This window comes from Eschrichtius robustus, chromosome 17 (genome assembly GCF_028021215.1).
Source record: "Eschrichtius robustus isolate mEscRob2 chromosome 17, mEscRob2.pri, whole genome shotgun sequence".
NCBI classification, from domain to species: Eukaryota; Metazoa; Chordata; class Mammalia; order Artiodactyla; family Eschrichtiidae; genus Eschrichtius; species Eschrichtius robustus.
In genome coordinates, this window is record NC_090840.1 from 61,798,841 (window position 1) to 61,824,823 (window position 25,983).

At 33.9% G+C, this 25,983-nt stretch overlaps 1 protein-coding gene across 3 annotated transcripts in view; it reads right to left on the reverse strand.

Annotated features, from left to right (window-relative positions):
- Window positions 1-25,983, reverse strand: part of CSMD3 (CUB and Sushi multiple domains 3) — a 1,176,048-nt gene that overhangs the window by 1,039,007 nt on the left and 111,058 nt on the right. For all 3 annotated transcript variants that reach the window (XM_068525309.1, XM_068525308.1, XM_068525307.1), the window contains exon 2: window positions 801-1,023. In XM_068525309.1, coding sequence (XP_068381410.1) covers window positions 801-1,023 — 223 coding nt within the window. The remainder of the gene's footprint in view (window positions 1-800; window positions 1,024-25,983) is intronic.

Here is a 25,983-nt window from a genome sequence, read left to right on the forward strand (position 1 = left end):
AAAAACCACTATACTACAGTTAAGGAAAAATATGCATACATTGGTAAAAATCTAGGGCTAAATGAAATATGCAGTGTCTGGCATTTTTAATTTGTTGGTTGAATTAGAGTTCATTTATGTTTAAAAAGAGTTTTTGATAAGACAGCAAAAATTATCATCATATGTCTAGATATTCTATTTTCTAACAAGAGATTCTAAAGAAACACTTATAAACAATCAGTGTGCCAGCTAATTTTCTTATCTGTTTTATCAACTAACTTAAAAATAAATAATTTCATTTGTGTGGAGAGAAACGTGAATGTCTCAGTTGATGATATGAAGGTCTACTTTTCAGATATTTAGACTTTATAAGCTATACACATTATCTAAAATTAATGTATTCTGCTATCATATAAATATTGATTTTAAGTATTTTGCATATTGTTGTATATTAAAATTGGGTACATACTGCTGAAAGACACGTTACATGTTAATCTTTCATTTTACGAAGAGTTATGCCCGTAAAGAATGAAGCCCTGAGGTAAGAATTTTAAAAATCAAAATACCTTTAACCACTCTAAAGAGGTACAATTCAATTTAAATTCACTTTTTGCAGAGATAATATTAATATACTAGAGTTATGAAGTCAGACATATGGAGTTAATTTGTTCATGGGATGATATATTTCCAAATGAATAATAATTGGATGGCAAATATGACTTTATTATAATTGCACCACAAATGTTAAGCATCCTTTGTAAAATAAACTACTTTTACCCAATAAATATTTCCCTCCATTTTTCCATTCAAAATACACTAACCTTGTCCTAAAGTTTGTAGGATGAGGATGTCCATCATATAAGGATAAGTAGTCGTATTCTTCTTCTAGAGCAAACGACTGAAAAACAATTTGTATTCTATTTCGTTCTTCTGCTATTATTACCCATGTACAGTTTGCACCATTTGGATATCCATATGGAAAACCAGGGCTTTCTATAGTGCCATTAAGTCCTTTTAAAGTTCCACCACATGTATAAATAAATCCTGTAACAAAAGACAAATAAACAGACATTAATATTACATAAAATAAGAACAATCTAGAAGACATATTATTTGGAAAAAGCCTTTTGTTTTTCCAAGACCCATGTTACAATAATTTTGCAAATGACAATTTAAGAGCTAGGTAAATTATCTATTTTTTTTAAATAGGTAAAACATCAGTAGCAAAATACTAGAAGACGTGTCATTTATCATACATCTTGTGCTTAGTAATTATAAAACAGTTGATGAAATAAAATCCTCTACACTTCTGATTCATTATACATTACATGATCCAACATGCAAACACAATCCTAGAAGTAGTTCCAATCTAATTGGTATCTTCCCTGAAGTAGTTTCCAATCTAATTGTGGGCACTCATAAACAACATTTTGACTTTAATAATGTTAGTATGCATTTTGAGTCTTAAAAAATTAACTCCAGTTTTTCTTAGTAAATCATGCTAACTGTTTTGTGTATGCAAATCTCTACCATGCAGCCAACGTGCCTTAGGAAAATCTGTCCCACTCTGATTTTATCAGAGGGATAAAAGGCTCAGACCTAAAAAACAAAACAAAACAAAACCTATGTAATTGCTCTTTGACCAGAGCACAGTCCTAAACTAACCATATCAGAGTGACATCTAAGGTTGGGGAGAAAAATTGAGCCCTGGGCAACTGACAGCAGCCATCTTAAAAACTTCCCTACTAGTTCTATGGGAGGTCTAAATTATTGAGAGCTTGACTCTTGGAGATACCTAGAAAACACAGCATGTTTCTTGAAGAATTTTTTATAAGTATATAATATTCTGTAGTCATATTGGGTAATGTAAAACCCTAAGATTTATAGAATGGTCAGAGAAGATGGTCCCCGGCATGTACCTAGACTGGTTGGTACATGCAATTAAAGCTTGGATCTAATTGCATGAGGCAGGCAGCCATGGTTTTGATACCGGAAAAGGTTTATCAAAAGTCCAGGCTCTCGTTCAACTTGTCCAAAAGAATTTGGTCAAAGGACACAAAACACCAAGGAAAAAATAAACACACACGCTGAGGCTGAGGAGCAAAGAGAGCAAAGAAGCAGTTTACTGAGGCAAAAGTGAAAGTTACACACTCTAAGGAGAAGAGTGTGGGCATCCTCCTGAGTGAAGAGCTGTACTACAGGGTTGATGATCCCCCTTTTTATTTTATTTTTAGCCCTTTGAGTGGGTGGAGGGTCTTTTTGATTACGGGTGGAATATTCATTGAGGGGAGGGTTGAGGTGTGGCCTGGATTGCACCAGGTTGCATCAGCTTCTCATCCTGCGCATGCATTTGTCTCCTGAAGCTACTGTACATGCACTCTAAGAGCGTTTTCCCTTACATTTTTCCTTACTAGTTGAGCGCCACATGTGGAAGGTCATACAGGGTCATCAGCAACCTGTGCGTTTTTATTTGCGTATGCTCCCCAGTTTTCATGACCAGAGTTTCTTGTTCAAACGCTACAAAGTTTCTGTTTTAGATGCCATTACTCCATGTGTCATAATCTTATCAAGTGCAAAACATGGAGGTCGCTTTGCCAACTGCCTAATGCCAATATGTGAATAGGCTGTCCTTGGGCCTGGTCCTGTCTTTCCTGCCTCAATTTCAGAAGTTCTGATGAGAATTCTTCATCCAGATTTTATTTCCACATCTATGTGTCCTACATGAAGCTTAAGTACCATGAAGCTGTCAGTGAGAGATACCAACCTAATTTTGGGTGAGAGAATGCCATACTACCCAAAGTATCTTTGAAACTGGATGTAGAGATGCAGGAAATTTGGAGCTCCTCTCTCTGAGAAGAAATGAGTACAGTATATGTAATAAAGGTATGGATATTTTTTAAAAGTGTAAGAAACCATGCATCAAAGATGGGAAGCCAGAGTGGTAGATCATGGCAGATGGAGGCTAATTTGGGATGTTGTCCATTCATTCCACAGGAGCACCTTGCTTTTGCTAGGGGAGCCATTTCTCTACCAAACAGCTATATGCTTTGGAATAGCTGACTCTACTGACTAGTGGTGAGGTGGGTGGCTCAGGGCTGGATTAATCAGTATAACCCTATCCTCCTAGCCGTATTCACTTCAGTAATATATTCTGATTATCTTTATATATGGGAAAGTCGTAAGCCTGGGTTATTCAGTATGTGATATATGGCATAGTTCTTGTGATCGTTTTGCCCTTTCAAAAACTTACCAAGAAGCTGGATAAGGTAGAAATTTTTTAAAAATCAATATTTGTGTGTATACTTATAGTTTTGCTCATGCACCAAAAATCAAATAGGGCATTTTATTTTTTTCAAAAAAAAAAAAAAAGAGAGAGACAGAAAGGTCCCTTTTAAAATTGCTTCTTGCAGAGCAATTACTTTGAAGCCTTAGGTTAATTAGCTACCACCCATTTCTATTAGTGTTCCGCCTGAACAGCTTCCAATTTGAACTTCATAACTAAATGCAAGCATGAATCCCTTCAGCTACAATCTGATCTATGGGCTGTTTTTTTTTTTTAAATTAATTAATTTATTTATTTATTTTTGGCTGTGTTGGGCCTTCGTTTCTGTGCGAGGGCTTTCTCTAGTTGCGGCGAGCGGGGGCCACTCTTCATCGCGGTGCGCAGGCCTCTCACTGTTGCGGCCTCTCTTGTTGCGGAGCACAGGCTCCAGACGCGCAGGCTCAGTAGTTGTGGCTCACGGGCCAGTTGCTCCGCGGCGTGTGGGATCTTCCCAGACCAGGGATTGAACCCGTGTCCCCTGCATTGGCAGGCAGATTCTCAACCACTGCGCCACCAGGGAAGCCCAGGGCTGTTTTAAATAGTCTCAAGACCCATAACACTGATAGTTTTAGAAAAAGGACATATGTCCTAAAATAACAGGCTCAGCCTTGTCCACTGATTCTTCAAGGGCCTGCTGATTCATGCATTTCAATTCCTTTCCTTTTTTTTCTCCAGGCAAATTGGGAATTACCCCTCCTTTTAAGCTTCTTATCTGTGTCTTCATTTGATTTTCATTTTTGTTTATATATGTTTGATTAAACATCACAGTGTTAATAATAAAGTACATTTTTCCAACAGAAGGTTAATAATTTTCACACCCAAAAGATCAGAAGTAAATAGAAACTTTAAAAGCAAAACAAAATTTTCCTCATTTACTTATGCTTCACAAGGTTTGTCATTGTTATAAGCTTACTTTTCCAGGCCATTTCTAGGCATGCAGATAATATGTATATTTCTATGCATTAGATATATTTTTTATAAATAGAGTCATTCATACTAGGCATATTTTCCTGAATTTTTTGTTTAACTTTGTAAAATATCACTGATATTTTTCTGGATCCACATATATATGTTTACTACATTCCTTTTTTAATGACTACATAGTTAAATGGCATATGGTATGTCTGCACTATAATTTATTTGACATATCTCCATTTGATGGTTTCATTCTTTGTGGTTTCATGGGTGTAAAGAGCAGCTTTGGATGTATATCCTTGTGCACTTGTGTGATATATCCTGCAGATGGAATTCCAGAAATGAGAGTACTAAATTTTAAGAGACATATAGCCAAACTATCCTCAGTAAAGTAAAAATTATTGCTGCTTTCACAAGGTTATTAAGTGTTTCCGACCTCCAACCCTGATTTTGGCAACAGTAGGTTTTTCATAAGGCAAATTTTGCAAGGCAGAAAAAAAAATATTATCTTACTATTTTATTTTTGTATTTCTCTGATTAGTACTGGGATCAAATATTTTGTTATATGCTTTTCATTTATTTATCATTCTTTTTTTGTAAATTGCCTTGTCATATCCTTCACATATTTTTTAATGGATACTTTACCTTTTCTTACTTCTTTTTTTAGGATACAATTGCTTAGGTTTCTGGTTTTTCATTGGTAATCCATATTTGCCATTCATATACTGTACATTTCTAAATGAAACACCTTTGCTTATTCATTGCTGTCATAAATTCACAACTCCTTACTGCTCTTTATAGTGTATGTGAAGCTTCTTCTCCTTTGATGATCTTTCTTCAATATATGTTCATCTATTCATCACATACATCATGCCTTAGGTATAAAATGACTAAAAGAACATTATCTTAGCCTGTCTTCATGACAAACTACAACATGAGACAGCAAGGAAATATAGATTATTTTATTATTACAGAATGATTTCTATGATCAGGGTAAGCACACTGCTGTGTAAACAGGTGGAAGCAAAACTTAATCTAGATAGTTTGTTATGTGTTTATGGAAAACTGGTCTCAAAAATTGGTATTGCAAATTTCCATAGATTCAGTCTTTGTTTCTGAGTGCCTTATGTTGTATTTTTCACATCTTAACATTTAATGTCCACTTAGTCAATTTATTCATGAAAACAATTAAAATTTCCATAATTTGTGTCATATTGTCAATAAGAATTTAGTTAACAATATAGATTTTTAGATTTTCTTTTTTTCTTCTCCCATGTCCATATTTTACCTTTCCTTCACAGTGCAATGACTATGTGTACAGCATATTTTATGATATTTTAAAATTTCTTCTGTTTTCTTTTGTGGTAAGTTCCATGCTAGAACAATATTCACACTGGTGCTTAATTTTTACTTTTTTTCACATTCGTGTTTATCTACTGCAGCGGCTTTTGTGCCCAATCATATCAAGATTTCTTTTTTTTTTTTCCACTATTAAGCTCACATTTTTATGACACACAACATTGTGTGATAAAAACTTAAGAACTCAGCAGTAGCAATTGCCCTTTTTATTGTGGTAAGCAACACGTAATATGAAGTCTATCCTCTTACCAATTTTGGAGTGTACATTGTTAGATAGCAGATCTCTAGAGCTTTTTCATCTTGCTTGAATGAAATGCTATATCCATTGAACAATAACTCCTAATTTCCCCTACCCCCCTATCCTACTTTTAGCCTCTCTGAACTTGACTACTTTAGATATCTCATATAAGTAGAATCATGTAGTATTTGGTCTTCTATGATTTGCTTGCATCACTTAGCAAAATGTCCTCAAGGTTCTTCCATGGTATAGCCTATGACAGCATTTCCTTCTTTTTTTAAAGCTGATTTCCACTGTATATACATACCTCATTTTCTTTATCCATTCATCCTTCAATGGATGTATAGATTGTTTCCACTTCTTGGCTATCACGCATAATGTTGTAATGAACATGAACGTGGAAGCATCTCTTTGAGATCCTGATTTCAGTTCTTTTGGATAAATACCCAGGAGGAGTAGAATTGCTGGATCACATGGTAGTTTTATTTTTAATTCCTCAAAGAACTTCCATACTGTTTTCCATAGTGGCTGCACTACTTTACATTCTCATATCAGTGCACAAGGGCTCCAATTTCTCCACATACTTACATATATATGTACGTATTTTTTTTTTTTTTTGATAATGGCCATCCTAACAGCTATGAGAAGATCTCACTGTGGTTTGAATTTGCAGTTTTCTAATGATTAGTGATATTCACCATGTTTTATATAGCCGCAGGCCATTAGTTTCTCTTTTTTGCAGAAATGTCTATCCAAGTCCTTTGCCCATTTTTTAAATTATTGTTTATTAGTTATTGAGTTGCATAAGTTCTCTATAATTTTTGGCTACTAACACTATATCAGATATATGGTTTGCAGATATTTTATCCCATTGCATAGGTTGCCTTTTCACTCTTTTGTTTCCTTGTTTCACAGAAGTTTTTAGTTTGGTATAGTCCAAACTTTGTTTTTTGTTTCACTCTTTTGTTTCCTTGTTTCACAGAAGTTTTTAGTTTGGTATAGTCCCACTTGTCTATTTTTATTTTCATTGCCTGTGCTTTTGGTGTCATATCCAAGAAATTATTTCCAAGACCAATGTCAAGAAGCTTTACCCCTAAGTTTTCTTCTAGGATATTTATAGTCTGGGTCTTATGTTTAAGTGTTTAATCTACATTGAGTTGATTTTTATGTATAGTATAAATTAAGGATCAAATTTTATTATTTTACATATGGGTATCCTGTTTTCCCAACACCATTTGTTGAAGAAACTTCCTTTCCCCATTGTGTATTCTTGGTACCCTTTTTGAAGATCATTTGACCATAGATGTGTTGGTTTACTTCTGGGTCCTTGATCTGTTCCATTGGTTGATATTCTATCTTCATGCTAGTACCATACTGTTTTGATTGCTGTAGTTATGTAATATATTTTAAAATCAGGAAATGTGAGGCCTACTGCTTTGCTTTTCTTTCTCAAGATTGTTTTAGCTATTTGGATCCTTTGTAGTTCCATATGAATTTTGAGATTTTTTTACTGTTTCTTTTAAAAAATGCCATTGGAATTTTGATATGGTTTGCATTAAATCTGTATATCACTTTAGGTAATATGAAAAGCATATGATTTTTTATTTCATCATTTATTGAAAACTTTTAGGTCATAACTAAAATTTCTTCTCCCATACCACAAAATTTTTTCTATGTCATGGTCTTTTCACATATTGAATAGCTCTTCCTCTGATCTTGAAGGAAGAAATTTCTTCTTTCTAATTTATACTGATACATTCATTATTTGTAGAATGTTCTTTTAGACAACAATCACTATTTAAGGCAACATCATAGAAAGTGCAAAAACAATTTCCATAAGACACAGTATTCAATGCTTGTTAATTAAATTAATTGCAAAACCTAACTATCAGAAATTTTGCAGGTAATGGGTCACCTGAGTATTTTATTTTATCCTTATTCAATCAGAGAAATGATCTGTAGTGAAATACACTTGCAGTATTCCTTGAATTCGTGTTATATGTATCATTATATAACCTGAAATATTTTTGCTATCAAGATACTTTTAAAAAAAAATCAGAATCCATTACAGACTCTGCTTTCTGGGGAATACAGCCTGTGCCATTTTCCTCTTCAGTCACTTCTATGCCTAATCCTTTCTATACATTTTCACCAGAGCCATCCACCTAAAACAGAGCTAACCCTATGGAAAAATCTAAATAATGACATTGGCATGCAGTCTAAGCTATGATTTTTGTGTTATCTCTCAAATCATCCCCTGTAAGTGGCATTGAAATTTGTGCCTTTCCCATGTAATTTGCTCATCATTTTTAGAATAAGCTTTAAATTATCTTACCTTCATTTCTTTTTTATATACTGTTTTCTTTAAATGAAACTTATTCCCTTCATTTCTGCTTAGGCAAAATTTCAGGTCCTTCAATATCAAGCTCAAGCCACTATAAACAGTGATGATCCCTCCTGACATTTTTCTCTTGTTTTTTTCTAAATTCTACAATTATCACTTTATTTTTCCACATGTATTTTATTGTTTTCTTTTATGGGGGGGAGGGTGTATATGATATATGACATATCTTCAGATGGATTGAGAGGTATAAAGAAACATCTGTTTTCTATATAAAGCGAGGGAGAACAACAGATGTAACAAAAATCATTGGAAATGTATTTAGCCATAAAAAATAGTTTTATATATTTTATTTTAAATTGTATGATCACCAGCTATTAATACAGTGTTTTGATTTAGGTCATGTCTATGTAATATTATTGCACTAGAGATAAGGATGTTTGAAACAGTTGTTGAAAAACTCATTAAAATTTTCACCTAGTTTCATTTTTCAAGAGATCACTATTTTTATTATGTATTCTCTAAAATATGAATTTATTGAGACCTTCTTGTCTACATGTGTCTCTTTAAATTTTAAAATGTAATTCATAGTTTCATTGAAAATACCAGTTTTTCAATGAGCCACAGATTCTGAAGCTAGACATCCTTATTTCACAATCTAACATGCCTTTTGTGCAAATTACTAACCTTATTAAGTCTCAGCTTCCTTATCTATTAAATGGGATAATAAGAGTACCTGTTTTAAAGATTAAACATGTTAACAATTGCAGATCTTTTTGAACAGCATTTTAAGCATAGTGGCTATTATTGATGTTAGCTCCTCTTTCTCCTTTTCTTCTTCCTCTTCTTTACTGCTATAATTATTATTTTAGGCCATGAAGCTCCATTACATAATTTAACTAATCCATTATCTTTGAATTAAAACATACAGATTTAAATAAACACCCTAAAAAATCCTATTACCAATTTGTCAGAGCATTAAAAATGCCTACTGCCCAAATGTATCTAATATGCTAGCAGACGGATGCCTGTGAAATATAATTCCATAGTTCTAGTTCAGGTTATCAATAAAAACACATTAAATTATTTTATTCTTTATAGAGTAGGACAATTTTCATCTCAGAACATCACACAAATGTTAATGCTGGAGAGCTTACCTTTCTTAAGGGAGAAAATGTAACTTGATATTGGTACATACATTTCCCATGTAGGTGTGTAGAGAATGTGTAATCTTTTATTTATTGGGTGAATGCATGCCAATTGGGTCAAAATTTTTAATTGTGTTGCTTAAATCTCTCTTACTCTTGCTAATATTTTTTCTATATTTTTAATCTGCTACTAACTGTTGAAAATCTCTGTCATGTGCATTTGTCACTTCTTTTCAGTTTTTGTTCCATATATTTGGACAGTAAATTATTAAGTAAATATAGTTAAAATTATTGTATGGCCCTGGTGAATTTACTTGTGTATCATTATGTAATGATCTTTAGATCCATCAATGTTCACCACATAAAGTCTTCTTTATCTGCCATTAGTATTGGTACATTCAGTTATTTATGTTAGTGTCGATACTTATAATTATTATAAGATTATAGTCAGGGTGGATTTCTTATAAGCAGTGTTTAGTTTTTTGGTTTTTGGGTTTTTTTTTAGCTCATGTGACAGTCTTTACTTTTGGAGTATTTAATCTATTTAAACTTACTATATATGTATTTGTTTCCTGTTTGTTTTGCCTGACATTTGTTCTTTTACTTCCTCCTTTTGTTTTCTTTTATATTAATCAAGTGGGCCTTTTAATTGCATTTATTCTCTCTATTAGCTTTCTAGTTGCATATTCTGTTAACAGTAACCCTAGGGAGTAAAATGTGTATTCTGGATTATTAGGGTCAATTACAAATTAGTACTCATCATTTCCAGAACAAAGCAAGGATATTAGAGAATTATAACTCTATCCCAGACCCTGATGTTTGTATTATTGTTTTTGTAGGCTTTAGTTATACATATAATTTAAGCAACCCAGAGACACTATTATTATCTTAATTACTCAGCATTCATTTAGATTTACCTACATATTTGCTTGTTTTATCATTTCAGGCCTTTCATCTAGGTTTGTTTTTCTTCTATCTGAAAAATTGTTTCCAGTATTTATTGTAATTTAGTTCTAGCAACAAATACTTTTTTTTTTGCTTTTTTAAGGTTTTATCTATTTTTTATAATTGTTTTTGATGAAAGTTGTCCATTACAAGCTACTCCATCAGAGCCAGAAGTAGAAATTGCACTATGTTGCTTTATTTCTTATCACTTATACTCTTTCATTTTCTGGCACACCAACCAGTCTCTCAGCCTTTTTTTTAACCAAAAAAATCTTTCATTCTAAAAATCTAGGTCTGAACTGTATTAAAAAATCAACTAATATAATTATTCAGGCAAAAACAATTTACAGTGAATTCAACAGTTCAAGGCAATATCATTCACTGAGCATGGGCTAGGTACCAAACACTGTACTGAACGTTAGGTTTTACAAAAAATTTATAACAGTGTTTCAACCCTTAATTGGCAAAATCTAATGGTAAAGCAGACATAAACAAATACTTTATAGATATATATGGTAAGTACTATGAGTCCTTGAAAAGCTATCTAAAATATAGACTCGTGGGAAAATAAAGATATTTTCAAATTTGAGTTGATTCTTTAATGTATTAAACTTTTTGATGTTTCATTTTTACTCTAGTTTTGCTAGTATCAGGTAAAATGTATCTTTTAGGTTTAAGGTAAAAGATGAGATTGTCCAAGGCATATTTTCTAAAGTGTATCAATCATACTGCTCCACTGGCATGTTGTAGACTGCCCTCACATTTCAAACTTTGTCACTCAGACCATTCTGCATATCCAAAATATTCATTCTTTCCTTCTTGATGGTAAGAAAGAAATATGTAATTTTGCTTTCCTGAATTCACTGAACTGTTTTATAATGTAGCATCCATGTGTTGATTTGTCCATGTAGTTGGGAATTACCTAGGATATTCACCATTTTCTATAATAATAGAATTGCCAGACAGACTTGAGGAATAGCCAAAACATTTCTGGTGGCATTTGAAAGTTTCTAAAGTAAAAAAAATCAAGAAGAAAAATGGGATAAATTAATCAGGATGGAAAGAACAGTTAGGGACAGATATGCCTCTTGAAAATAGAAATAAGTGAGAGGAAAGCCTATCAATCTGGCAAATGATATTATCTTAGACAAATACTATCAGATTGCATGTAAGCACTAGCCTGTAATGTCAAAGGGAAGAAATCAGTGGTCTCCAGTTGCTTCCTAACTTCAATACAAGATTCTCTAATATATTTTCAACAGCGTAGAATTACTACTATAAATGAATATTCCAGTTGAAAATTATGAAAGTTGAATTATTTCTACAGCATCACCTGCAGACTTATAAAGAGTTCATCAGGACATTATTGTAAAGTTAAGGTCAAGAAAAAAACTACAATAAAATTGTAATATAAATGACTTTTAACTTGATCTGATTAATACAAAATATTGAAGGACGAGGATAACATTTAATTATCAAGCATTGAAGTCAAATAAGATATCATGTTAAGATATATTAGTATTTCAAATTTAAACTTTCAGAAATTGTGGCTTTTATCAGACACTGACCACAGATTTCACATTCTACCTCTAATGATATATACACTATATCTTTTTCCCTTGGACTAAAAGAACATTTAAAAAAAATAATCCATTAATATGATGCTTTTCATTGTATTTTTCTGTTACTAATACCTTAATTTTCTTCTGATCTTTAGCCATTAAAATGGATATTAATTATAACTAACCATACCCTATGAACCATATGTGCTCTAAACTTAATGCCTTTTGGCATAATTCCAATGCCTTTGAATAAACCAAAGGCTTCATAAAGCCCCATTCTCTCCCAACTGTTTCATAGGTCTTCTGAATAAATTTTAATATTGGTGTTATTTGTATTATTCCTTTTCTTTTTAAATAAAATGTCATCTACTTTTACATCAGTCATCTCATTAACTTAATTGCCTTTTATACTCAGTAGCTTGCACTGTTAAGAAAGTAAACTTTGGATTTACATAGAACTGTTCTTTATCACTTAACAGCTTTGTGATCCTGGGAAATTTAATTAGTCTTTCTAAGACTCTGTTTCCTGGCCTGTAAGTTAAGAACAATAATAACATTTAGCCTATAAAATTCTTGTGAGGATTAGCAAAACATGTACAGCTCCTAGAAAACTGGGAAAAGTGACTATTATTTAATCTTCTAAAAATTATATCAGTTATGCCTGTCTGGCTTTGAATCTGCCTTTTCAACATCTTTAAACTTATTCAAGCTGTGGAATATTTGTAAAATCTATAGAAATAACAGTTTATATTCCTCTCAATAATATTAGGCCATTTTTATATGTGTATAATGTTATAATTCAAGGTAATAAACTGGATTTTTATATAATTTTCACAGTACCCTGATGATTACATAAATATGTGAGTAAAGATGTTTTCCATTATAAATTTAAAATTACTTATTGTGCTAAATTCAGAAATGTCTATTTGCTCGTTATTCCTTTCCCCCACTCAAATGTCTCTACTTCTTTCCCAGGACCACTTCAGAGGCTGGCCATAGATTGCATTACCAGCCCTTGCCCTCTGGCCAGCCTGCTTCAATTTGAGTTTGGCCAATGTGAGACATAGCAGTAGATAAAAGTTTAAGAGAAGAGAGAGGTCATTGTAATCATTGCCCTTACATATTCCATACAGGGTACAGGCCGTGGCTGCCAAACTCGTCTTCCTTTCTTAGAGGAAGCTCTGTTTGCACAACAGTAAACTCACTATATTCCCTTCATACCTTCAGCCCTAGAACTCTCCCTACCAACTCTCTGCTGGGAACAATTTTCCAACAGTGGTACGGAGAATTGGAGTTTGCATAGGGTACTGTGATCCCACTGAGTCAAGGAGGAATATTTCAGAGTTCAGGGCAAACAGAGCAATTAGAGTTTGTGGAAGGGAGCATGGAGAAGATACAGTTGTGCAGAGAGGAGTGCCCAGAAGTCCATGTGTATATTCACTATAAATTGATGGCTTAGGACAATGCACAGAGCAAGACCATCCGAGAATTGTCATATAACAGCTACTCTGTCATCTACTGCTGGAACAGAGAATGTAGACCTTGAGCAGCATCAGGGAAGGGATTATCAGCAGATCATTAGAATGCTTGTCTTCCTAGAGTAGCAAGATATAATTAACCTATTGTTACTATCCAACTGAAACACTAGGAACCTTGGCAGTATGAATCCACACTGTAGAGTAATATATACTCTAGACCTAGCCCAATAAAGCCTAAAGTTAAACTTTGACAAGATCCACAGGGACACAAAGTTTGGGGACTGAGTCCTGACAAGTGACAGGGCTTGGCAAACACTTTGAGCTTTCCATAGATCACAAATTATAAAACCTATAAAGTACAAATCAAAACTACCGAAGTTCAAAGTGCTAAAATAATTCACATCCCTTTAAATCAAGAATCAGCAGTCTTTGGAGGAAGATAACATAATCCAGTCTCTAAAACATATTATTCCCAAAGTCCAACAATCAATCAAAATGTACTGTTTGTTCATTTGTTTAATTGATCATAGCTATGAAGAACAACTGTCATGTAATATTTATCTTTTAAAATTTCTAATGCCTATTGCTGTGCAAAGTACATAAGTACAAATTAATAAATATTTATTAAGGTTTTAAAAATAGTATCCAATAATGAATATTATAGCTCTCTTAAGATTCAGAAAATAGAAATATAAATTAGTTTAATTAACATATCTTGATTTTTCCACACATGTTACAGCAATTTTATATTGAAAAGCTATCAAATTATTACCCTCTTCATATTCTTTGTAGGTCTATAGGTTTATTTTTTCAAGGATCTCAAATTCCATGCATTTGAAAAAAACAGAATTGGAGATATAGGTTTATAAATCCATGTTTGCTTTAAAATAAAATAAAATGAAAGCCTATTTCTGATTGTAATATATTCCCAAATAAACTCTGGCTCCCTAATCTTTTATTTTATTCATATGAATTTATATGTGATATTTACATTACATTTAACTATCATTTGAGCATCAGACCAACAAAAAAAGCACAGCAAGTATTGTGAAATATATACAAGAAAAGTTAGCATTGAAAGATGTAGTTTCATACTCCAACAATTGGTGTTTATACATCCATGAGCAAACCAAATTGTCTAAGTTCTCACATTACTAAAATAAAATATAACATTTTGACATCAATCACATAAAATTAGCTTTGTAATGAACAAGAGAATATGAATTAAAATAACTTTACTAACTTTTGTTATCTTCTAGTAGAATAATAGTAATTAATTTTGTATAGCACTTTATAGTTTATAAAATTTTTATTATTTTGTCTTTGGATTGATCAATGGCTTTCACTCACTCTTTCTGTGGATAAATATTACACAATTTTGGTATGTCATTTATCTTCCTTGCACTGTACTTTCATAATTAAAACAATGTAAAATGATTTTATAAAAATTAAAAGTAGTGTATATAAAGTGTGCATCATAGATACAAGACTTAATACTTACTTAAGGCAACATAACATTTATTATTCTTACGGTCATTCACAAGTATTGATAAATATCAGAACAAGTGATAAGTCTATGAATCCAACCTATTTTAACATTACATTCAAGACATAGAAACTATGAAAGGTAAAATGATAATGGCTTTCTATGTAAACTTGAATAAAGATCTCTCAGAATTTCTTCTAAAGTACAATCTTTTTATGCTAACTAAAATAACTATAATGCAAATTATAAAACCACTTTATTACATAAACACTGCAAGTTTTGAACACCAAAATTCCCCTTAATAAATCTATATAAAATGTAATACACTTAATATGACAGTGTCTACTAAATATTATGTTTGATGTGTAAGCTTGCTAGTAAATTCCAAAAGTTGAATAGACAAAGATAATCACAAGTTTAATAGATTTGAGATGCTTACCCAGTAAAGAAGATTCCCTTAGAGGTCTCACAGAATATAGACCCACCATGGTGCACCCCATTTGGATTATTCAAAATAATTCTTTACTTACTGTTTACTTCTTGTACTTTTATAAAGAAGAGAAATACCTAGTCTTGAGATTTGCTTCTTTTTATTTTAAGCACTTCTCATGTAACAACTCATTTAATCCTCTCAACAGCCCTATGAGGTAGCCCTGAACTTATCTCAATTTTCAGTTGAGGAAACAGGCACAGAAAAAAAAAAAAAGAGTAATTAAGAGTAATTGCCCAGATCATACCGCTATCAAGTGACAGAGCTGGGATTTGACCACAAATATTCTGGCTCCAGAATTTAAATTTCCACAAATATGCTCTTTGCTTTTTTTTTTTTTTTTTTTAATAGCTTATCACTTTTTGTAATTCTTTTACTATGCAAATTAGATCACTCAACTTTCATTTTTGTTCTTAGTTAGTTCCATCCTCTTCTCACTACCTACCCTTAGTTGTTACCTGGTAAGATTTGTTTTTTCATAATTTTCTATAATTTTTTCTTTGAAATTTTCTAAAATTTGAATAGTTATTTGACCCCTCTTTGTAGGCTGACTTTCTGAGTTTCCAACCCCCTTCTCCTTTTAATTTCTTCTGTGATAAAAAATATGACACACTTTTTTAGCCCATAAATGTAAGATGAATGGGCTTGAAAAAAATTATAGGTTGGCTGTTCAAAAGGCAGTTTCAGGGCAGGATAAAGATGTAGACATAGAGAATGGACTTGACGACACAGGGTGGGAGGGGGAAGCTGGGGTGAAGTGAGAGTAACATCGACATATATACAATACCGAATGTAAAAATAGTTAGCTAGTGGGAAGCAGTAGCATAGCACAGGGAGATCAACTTGGTGCTTTGTGATGACCTGGAGGGGTGGGATAGGAGGATGGGAGGGAGGCTCAAAAGGGAGAGGTTATGGGGATGTACGTATGCATATGGCTGATTCACTTCAGTGTACAACAGAAACTAACACAGTATTGTGAAGCAATTATACTCCAATAAAGATCTATTTTTAAAAAAATGAAGAATCAAAAAGCTCTTCTCATACTTATGTCACAATTCAAAGGTGTGTTCCTGACTATGGAAAAGCTACCTGACAAGTACCAAGAAAACTAGATTTCTTTTTAAATAAATGAAGCTCTGTGTGTCTAACAACATAAAGTTATTATATGCAGGGCAAATATATTTTCAAAATGTATTTGTGTTATTTACACAGCTATGATTTCTGATTTCTATATTTTTACCCTACCTTGTTAAAGTGAACTTTATACCATTCAGTCTAGAATTACTCTATTTCCTATCTCCAAACAAGTACTAAAGTAAGAAAATGACTATGAGCAATACACAAGATAATCATGACAAAGCAAAGAAATTATAAAATGATTTATAGTTATGTGACAATGAATATTGCTTTAATGAATCTCATGGTTTGCCATAGTTAAGAATACAAATAGGTATTCTTTTTTTTTTTTAAACATCTTTATTGGAGTATAATTGCTTTACAATGTTGTGTTAGTTTCTGCTGTATAACAAAGTGAATCAGCTATACGTATACAAATATCCCCACATCCCCTCCCTCTTGCATCTTCCTCCCACCCTCCCTATCCCACCCCTCTAGGTGGTCACAAAGCACACAGCTGATCTCCCTATGCTATGTGGCTGATTCCCACTAGCTATCTATTTTACATTTGGTAGTGTATATATGTCAATGCCACTCTCTCACTTCATCCCAGCTTATCCTTCCCCCTCCCCGTGTCCTCAGGTCCACTCTCTACGTCTGGGTCTTTATTCCTGTCCTGCCCCTAGGTTCTTCAGAACCTTTTTTTTTTTTTTTTTAGATTCCATATACATATGTTAGCATACAGTATTTGTTTTTCTCTTTCTGACTTACTTCACTCTGTATGACAGATTCTAGGTCCATCCACCTCACTACAAATAACTCAATTTCGTTTCTTTTTATGGCTGCATAATATTCCATTGTATATGTGTGCCACATCTTTTTTATTCATTCACCTGTTGATGGACATGTAGGTTGCTTCCATGTCCTGACTATTGTAAATAGAGCTGCAATGAACATGGTGGTACCTGTCTCTTTTTGAATTATGGTTTTCTCAGGGTATATGCCCAGTAGTGGGATTGCGGGGTATTATGGTAGTTCTATTTTTGGTTTTTTAAGGAACCTCCATACTGTTCTCCATAGTGGCTGTATCAATTGACATTCCTACCAAGAGTGCAAGAGGGTTCCCTTTTCTCCACACCCTCTCCAGCATTGTTTGTAGATTTTTTGTTGATGGCCATTCTGACCTTTGTGAGGTGATACCTCATTGTAGTTTTGATTTGCATTTTCTAATGATTAGTGATGCTGAGCATCTTTTCCTGTGTTTGTTGGAAATCTGTATATCTTCTTTGGAGAAATGTCTATTTAGATTTTCTGCCCATTTTTGGATTGGGTTGTTTGTTTTTTTGATATTGAGCTGCATGAGCTGCTTGTAAATTTTGCAGATTAATCCTTTGTCAGTTGCTTCATTTGCAAATATTTTCTCCCATTCTGAGGGTTGTCTTTTCGTCCTGTTTATGGTTTTCTTTGCTGTGCAAAACCTTTTAAGTTTCATTAGGTCCCACTTGTTTATTTTTGTTTTTATTTCCATTTCTCTAGGAGGTGGGTAAAAAAGGATCTTGCTGTGATTTATGTCAAAGAGTGTTCATCCTATGTTTTCCTCTAAAGAGTTTTATAGTGTCTGGCCTTACATTTAGGTCTTTAATCCATTATGAGTTTATTTTCGTGTATGGTTTTAGGAAGTGTTCTAATTTCATTCTTTTACATGTAGCTGTCCAATTTTCCCAGCACCACTTATTGAAGAGGCTGTCTTTTCTCCATTGTATACTCTTGCCTCCTTTTTCAAAGATAAGGTGATCATATGTGCATGGAGTTATCTCTGGGCTTTCTATCCTGTTGCATTGATCTATATTTCTGTTTTTGTGCCAGTACCAAACTGTCTTGATTACTGTAGCTTTGTGGTATAGTCTGAAGTCCAGGAGGCTGATTCCTCCAGCTCCGTTTTTCTTTCTCAAGATTGCTTTGGCTGTTCAGGGTCTTTTCTGTTTCCATACAAATTGTGAAATTTTTTGTTCTAGTTCTGTGAAAAATGCCTGTGGTAGTTTGATAGGGATTGCATTGAATCTGTAGATTGCTTTGGGTAGTAGAGTCATTTTCAAAATGTTGATTCTTCCAATCCAAGAACATGGTATATCTCTCCATCTGTTTGTATCATCTTTAATTTCTTTCATCAGTGTCTTATAGTTTTCTGCATACAGGTCTTGTGTCTCCTTAGGTAGGTTTATTCCTAGGTATTTTATTCTTTTTGTTGCAGTGGTAAATGGGAGTGTTTCCTTAATTTCTTTTTCAGATTTTTCATCATTAGTGTATAGGAACGCAAGAGATTTCTGTGTATTAATTTTGTATCCTCTACCTTACCAAATTCATTGATTAGCTCTAGTAGTTTTCTGGTAGCATCTTTAGGATTCTCTATATATAGCATCAGGTCATCTGCAAACAGTGAAAGCTTTACTTCTTCTTTTCTGATTTGGACTCCTTTTATTTCTTTTTCTTCTCTGATTGCTGTGGCTAAAACTTACAAAACTACGTTGAACAATAGTGGTGAGAGTGGGCATCCTTCTCTTGTTCCTGATTTTAGAGGAAATGGTTTCAGTTTTTCACCATTGAGAACGATGTTGTCCGTGGGTTTGTCATATATGGCCTTTATTATGTTGAGGTAAGTTCCCTCTATGCCTACTTTCTGGAGATTTTTTATGATAAATGGGTGTTGAATTTTTTCAAAAGCTTTTTCTGCATCTATTGAGATGATCATATGGTTTTTCTCCTTCAGTTTGTTAATATGGCATATCACATTGATTGATTTGCATATATTGAGGAACCTTGCATTCCTGGGATAAACCCCACTTGATCATGGTGTATGATCCTTTTAATGTGATCTTGGATTCTGTTTGCTAATATTTTGTTGACGATTTTTGCATCTATGTTCATCAGTGACATTGGCCTGAAGTTTCCTTTCCTTGTGACATTTTTGTCTGGTTTTGGTATCAGGGTGAGGGTGGCCTCATAGAATGAATTTGGGAGTGTTCCGCCCTCTGCTCTATTCTGGAAGAGTTTGAGAGGGATAGGTGTTAGCTCTTCTCTAAATGTTTGATAGAATTCGCCTGTGAAGCCATCTTGTCCTGGGCTTATGTGTGTTGGAAGATTTTTAATCACAGTTTCTATTTCAGTGCTTGTGATTGGTCTGTTTATATTTTCTATTTCTTCCTGGTTCAGTCTCGGGAGGTTGTGCCTTTCTAAGAATTTGTCCATTTCTTCCAGGTTGTCCATTTTATTGGCATATAGTTGCTTGTAGTAATCTCTCATGATCCTTTGTATTTCTGCAGTGTCAGTTGCTACTTGTCCTTTTTCATTTCTAATTCTACTGATTTGAATCTTCTCCATTTTTTTCTTCATGAGTCTGTCTAATGGTTTATCAATTTTGTTTATCTTCTCAAACAACCAGCTTTTAGCTTTATTGATCTTTGCTATTGTTTCCTTCATTTCTTTTCCATTTATTTCTGATCTGATCTTTATGATTTCTTTCCTTCTGCTAACTTTGGGGTTTTTTTGTTCTTCTTTTCTAATTGCTTTAGGTGTAAGGTTAGGTTCTTTATTTGAGATTTTTCGTATTTCTTGAGGAAGGATTGTATTGCTATAAACTTCCCTCTCAGAACTGCTTTTGCTGCATCCCATAGGTTTTGGGTCATCGTGTTTTCACTGTCATTTGTTTCTAGGTATTTTTTGATTTCCTCTTTGATTTCTTCAGTGATCTCTTGGTTATTTAGTAGTGTATTGCTTAGCTCCATGTGTTTGTATTTTTCACAGTTTTTTCCCTGTAATGATATCTAGCCTTATAGCATTGTGGTCGGAAAAGATACTTGATATGATTTCAAATTTTTAAAATTTACCAAGGCTTGGTTTTTGACCCAATATATGGTGTATCCTGGAGAATGTTCCATGAGCACTTGAGAAGAAAGTGTATTCCGTTGTTTTTGGATGGAATGTCCTATAAATATCAATTAAGTCCATCTTGTTTAATGTGTCATTTAAAGCTTGTGTTTCTTTCTTTATTTTCATTTTGGATGATTTGTCCATTTGTGAAAGTGGGGTGTTAAAGTCCCCTACAATTATTGTGTTAAATTTCCTCTTTTATGGCTGTTAGCATTTGCCTTATATATTGAGGTGCTCCTTTGTTGGGTGCATAAATATTTACAACTGTTATTCTTCTTCTTGGATTGATCCCTTGATCATTATGTAGTGTCCTTCTTTGTCTCCTGTAATAGTCTTTGTTTTAAAGTCCATTTTGTCTGATATGAGAATTGCTACTCCAGCTTTCTATTGATTTCTATTTGCATGGAATATCTTTATCCATCCCCTCACTTTCAGTCAGTATGTGTCTCTAGGTCTGAAATGGGACTTTGGAAGACAGCATATGTATGGTCTTGTTTTTGTGTCCATTCAGCCAATCTGTGTCTTTTGGTTGAAGAATTTAATCCATTTACTTTTAAGGTAATTATTGATATGTATGTTCCTATTACCATTTTCTTAATTGACTTGGGGTTTTTTTGTAGGTCTTTCCCTTCTCTTGTGTTTCCTGCCTAGAGAAGTTCCTTTAGCACTTGTTGTAAAGCTGGTTTGGTGGTGCTGAATTCTCTTCACTTTTGCTTATCTGTAAAGGTTTTAATTTCTCTGATTGAATCTGAATGAGATCCTTGCTAGGTAGAGTAATCTTGGTTGTAATTTTTTCCCCTTCATCACTTTAAATATGTCCTGCCACTCCCTTCTGGCTTGCAGAGTTTCTGCTGAAAGATCAGCTCTTAACCTTATGGTGATTCCCTTATATGTTATTTGTTGCTTTTCCCTTGCTGCTTTTAATATTTTTTCCTTGTATTTAATATTTGATAGTTTGATTAATATGTATCTTGCCATGTTTGTCTTTGGGTTTATCCTGTATGGTACTCTCTGTGCTTCCTGTACTTGATTGACTATTTCCTTTCCCATGTTAAGGAATTTTTCAACTATAATCTCTTCAAATATTTTCTCAGACCCTTTCTTTTTCTCTTCTTCTTCTGAGACCCCTATAATTCGAATGTTGATGCATTTAATGTTGTCCCAAAGGTCTCTGAGACTGTCCTCAATTCTTTTCATTGTTTTTTCTTTATTCTGCTCCATGGCAGTTATTTCCACCATTTTATCTTCCAGCTCACTTATCCGTTCTTCTGCCTCAGTTATTCTGTTATTGATTCCTTCCAGGTATTTTTAATTTCAGTAATTGTGTTGTTCATCAGTGTTTGTTTGTTCTTTAGTTCTTCTAGATCCTTGTTAAATGTTTCTTGTATTCTCTCTATTCTGTTTCTGAGATTTTGGATCATCTTTACTATCATTACTCTGAGGTCTTTTACAGGTAGGTTGCCTATTTCATCTTCATTTATTTGGTGTTGTAGGTTTTTACCTTGCTCCTTCGTCTGTAACATATTTTATTCTCATTTGATTTGATTTGGTTTTTTTTTTTTTTTTTTGATGGATGGTGCTGTATTCCTGTCTTACTGGTTGTTTGGCCTGAGACGTCCAGCACTGGAGTTTGCAGGCAGTTGGATAGAGCTGGGTCTTGGTGCTGAGATGAGAACCTCCAGGTGGCCTCACTCTGATTGATATTCCCTGGTCACTGGGGGTTCCTCTCCTCCCCTTAGGTGTCTGTGGTCCCCCACCAGTGCCTGGTAGGTGCCCTAGTTGTGAGGAGACACAAATTCCGCCTCCTCCTAGTATGCCCTCTTGACTCCGCCCCCCCAAATCGGTATTCCTTTCTCTATTGTTTATAGAGAATTTACAGCTTTGGGGTACCAGTGGAGAAATACCAAGACTTTGTGGTGTCTGACATTTAACTTGTTTTTCCATCATTTCTCCTTTATGACAAAATTAAGATACTCCAGGTGATGGAATTCTTCCAAGTTACTATATTTGGGGCATACCATGAATTCAATCACCCTTCTATTCATAGTTTACAAAATTTAGAGGTGTCTTACCGTCCTCCAGACATGACATAAGCTGCCTGTCATGTTTATTGCCTGAATACTTCTATTTAAAAAAATTCTTGCAAGAAAGTGCTGAGCTGGAAAGAGCAGAAAAAATATTTCTATATCAGTAAAGTAACTGAAAAGCTTTCATGGTTGTATTTTCCAACTTCCTTTTGACACTTACTTTTCTTCACTGCAGCAGCAATAATATGATTTTCCGGTTTTTTCTTCTTATTATTTTTACCCTACACATCTTAACCTAGTGCTAATAATAGGTGTTCTGGTTATTATCTCCTTCCACACCTCCCTGGGTCTTCCTTTAAGCATGGAGTCACTATTTACTTTAGAAGAAATAGTACATTGAAAGGCATATAAAAGTGAAAATCAGGCTTTCTGTGATTCCAAAGAGAGTGGTTATACCCCTTGGCACTCAGCAAACAAATCACAAAGACTTCTGAATTCCCTTGCAGGCTTTCTTTCTTGTATGGTTTGGAAAGCAAAAGTGTGAATGACAGCTAAGATGATATTACCACTTGGGGGACACAATTCTGCAGGTGACATAGTGTGGAGGAATAAAGGGAGGTGAAAGATAAGTTGTCTTGAATTGGTTTTCACACTATTGAAAGTGTATTTTAGTTTAACGGTAGTGACAGTCCAGCTCAAACCTGCTGACAGATGGCTGCTAGCAAGAAAATATATTTGGGACTTACAGTCAAGAAACAAGCTTTCATGTTAACCAAAGACCATTTTTTTTAAAAAACAGAGTATTTCAAAGAATGATGAAAATAAAGAGGAATAATATTTAGCACATATATTGTGCAAAGAATATCTGAGAGTTCAAAGCAGGGCTTCAGTTAGCAAAGGGCAGATAACTGAATTTCCTAGGTGTGAATACCTCCAAGAATAAAGTTAACCCTTAGGAAAAAGGGTTGGTGTTGGACTTGGTCATTGTGTGGATAAGAAAGCCCACTGAAAATGGCAAAGGTGACCAGATAAGTATAACTGAGAAAGACAGTCACCTCTGATTCTCTAACCAGAAAACTAGAAAAGAAGGGTGAGAGTAATTTTAATATGCTATAACCACAGTATGCATTTAGCATACTATTGATATCTAGTCATTAGAGCTTCAAATGACCATTAATGAGATTAAAGGCCATTAGTTAATATGTGTACCTGGTGGCTCTTTTAAAGGATTTAAAATGCATGATCTTTATCTATAATTTTTATCATAGCACTTTGAGGTACCTACCATCATTATCCTCATTTTACAGAAAAGGCAGTAGAAGCACAGGGAGTCTATATAATTTATCAATACTACACAGCTTTAATAAGTAGTGGACCATTGTATGAAACAGAGGCAGAGTGAACCCATGGCCCTTGCTCTTAAACATTTAGGGCAGCTTCCTAATTAAGCTGTGAAGTCATTCTGAATGCTAAGAAATCTCTCTTTACCAGGACACACAGCTTTGGGAAGCAAAGGGTGAGGAAGAAAAGAGATACCTTGATATCAGGAATAACAAAGTCAACCCTGGCGATCAAGGGGACAGGTGTATGTGGCAGGGGGAGGAGTGGGAAGCTACATCTAGATTGTCCTCACATACAGTTAAAAAGGTTTTAGTCTTCTGAATACATAGCATAACTGATCCAAAAGAATTAGCCATGGAATGCTCAAGGGCACAGTTTATTTTTGGTTTTGCCTTGTTTCTTGTTTTTGCTTTGTTTTTGGTGTTGTGTGTGTGTGTGTGTGTGTGTGTGTGTGTGTGTTTCAGGGTTAAGTTTATTAAAATCTGTCCTCTTCAATTTTAGGCTTACATGTATCATAAAGAATTTTCAGTGTGTTTATAAATTAAAGTGCATTCATTTAAAGGCCCTTAAATAAATAATATGCAATAGATTCTATATAATTCTGCCTTCCTCAAATAAATACTTTTCTGTGTAAGCATAATATATATTTATTAACTTCAGATCTTAAGTAATGTTCCTAGTTTACCAGTATTTAATTTAAAATATAGGAAGCCAAGTTGGAATGATCATCATGAAAGTATCAGAGGGAGGGGAAGAACTCTAGACTTCTCCAGTCCTTCTAAAATAAAATAATTACCAAAAACAGGGCTACTCTGAGCCTCACAATTATAATTTTTTGTCTGGAGTAGGAAGGATTCCTTAGTGATCTCCCCAAATTAATGACTGTCCATCTTCCATCATTTATGTACTCCGTCTATCAGCATCTAACATTGACCAGTGCTTGTACCAAAGGGACATATAAACCACTCCTTTCAATGTTTCTAATTGGAAAATACTAGACTATAAGGAGATTTTTCTCTCTATGTGGGATGGTTATAAAATGTATGACTTGTAGCAAAAGAATTGCTAGTGTATGAAATTTTATCATCACTATTGAAACTGAAGAAAGTACAAGAAATGGCCTAGATGCTTAATGCAGTTATAGTGATACCTAAGCCATATGTCTCAAGAATATCTTAAAGGCATATACAAAGAAAAAATTTTATATACCTATATTAAGTTATCATTCTGAAGAATAACCTGTATTACTATATGCACTTAAGTTGACATTATCTACTTCAAGGAAGATAATAGAGAAAAGAAAATATCTACTTTCAGAAGTGATCTACCAAATAGGTCAGTGCAAATGATGGAGTATGGTAGAAAGTCTACAAATAATTCCTCTCCTCCCTTTATATTAATGCTACTCCAGCCATCAAGAAGTGAAATCTATTTCTCCTTCTTGATCAGGGTAGGCTATATGAATTGTTTTTTCCAACTGAATGCAGCTGAAGTAAGTCTGTTACAGTTCTGGGCCTAGTTCTTGAGAAGCCTCAGAGCTTCCAATTTCAGTCTTGGAGTCCTGGGCCACCACATTAGAAGTCTAAGTTCTTTCTGAAAAGAGACACAGCCTTTCCAGCCATCCCAGGAGAGGTTCAGGACATGTGTGTAAAACCATTTTGGATGCTGCAGTCCTAGCTTGGGTCCTAGGTAAAGGGAGCCCAGACAACATCGCATAGAAAAGAACCGACAGGCGGAGCCCAGACAGCCCAGAAAATGGTGAAAGATAATACATCGTTATTGTTTTAAGCTACTAAGATTTGAGTATAGTCTCTTTTCCAGCATCAGATAACTGAAACATAAAGGAAACTAAGAGACAATAATTGAACCTAAAGAATTAACTTCAAACTCTCCATAGGGATTCCAGACTCTAAAATAAAGAGATTTCTCCAAAGGCAACATGATAAGATATTTTACTATAAATTTGGAAGAACTATATTTAGAGAGAGAATAATTACTGTTCAAGTCAACTTAAGCAAGTCACTTAAATTCTTTGAGAAGTGACATCCAATTGGATGCTAGGTATTAGTCACTTTTTTAATGTGACTTAAAACTAGTCCCTTCTTTTCAACCTCACTTACAAGGTGAAGTCAGACCCTTCCAATTTCCCTTAAGGATTGCCAAAGAGCCCCTGTTCTCCCACCTTCTGTTTAACTCTTTTCCAATTTATTTCTAATTCCTAATTTGCTGCTCTCTAAAATATAGATAAATTCATGTTACTTAATATTCTTCAATGACTTTCCATTATCTTAAGAATAAAGTCCATGTCC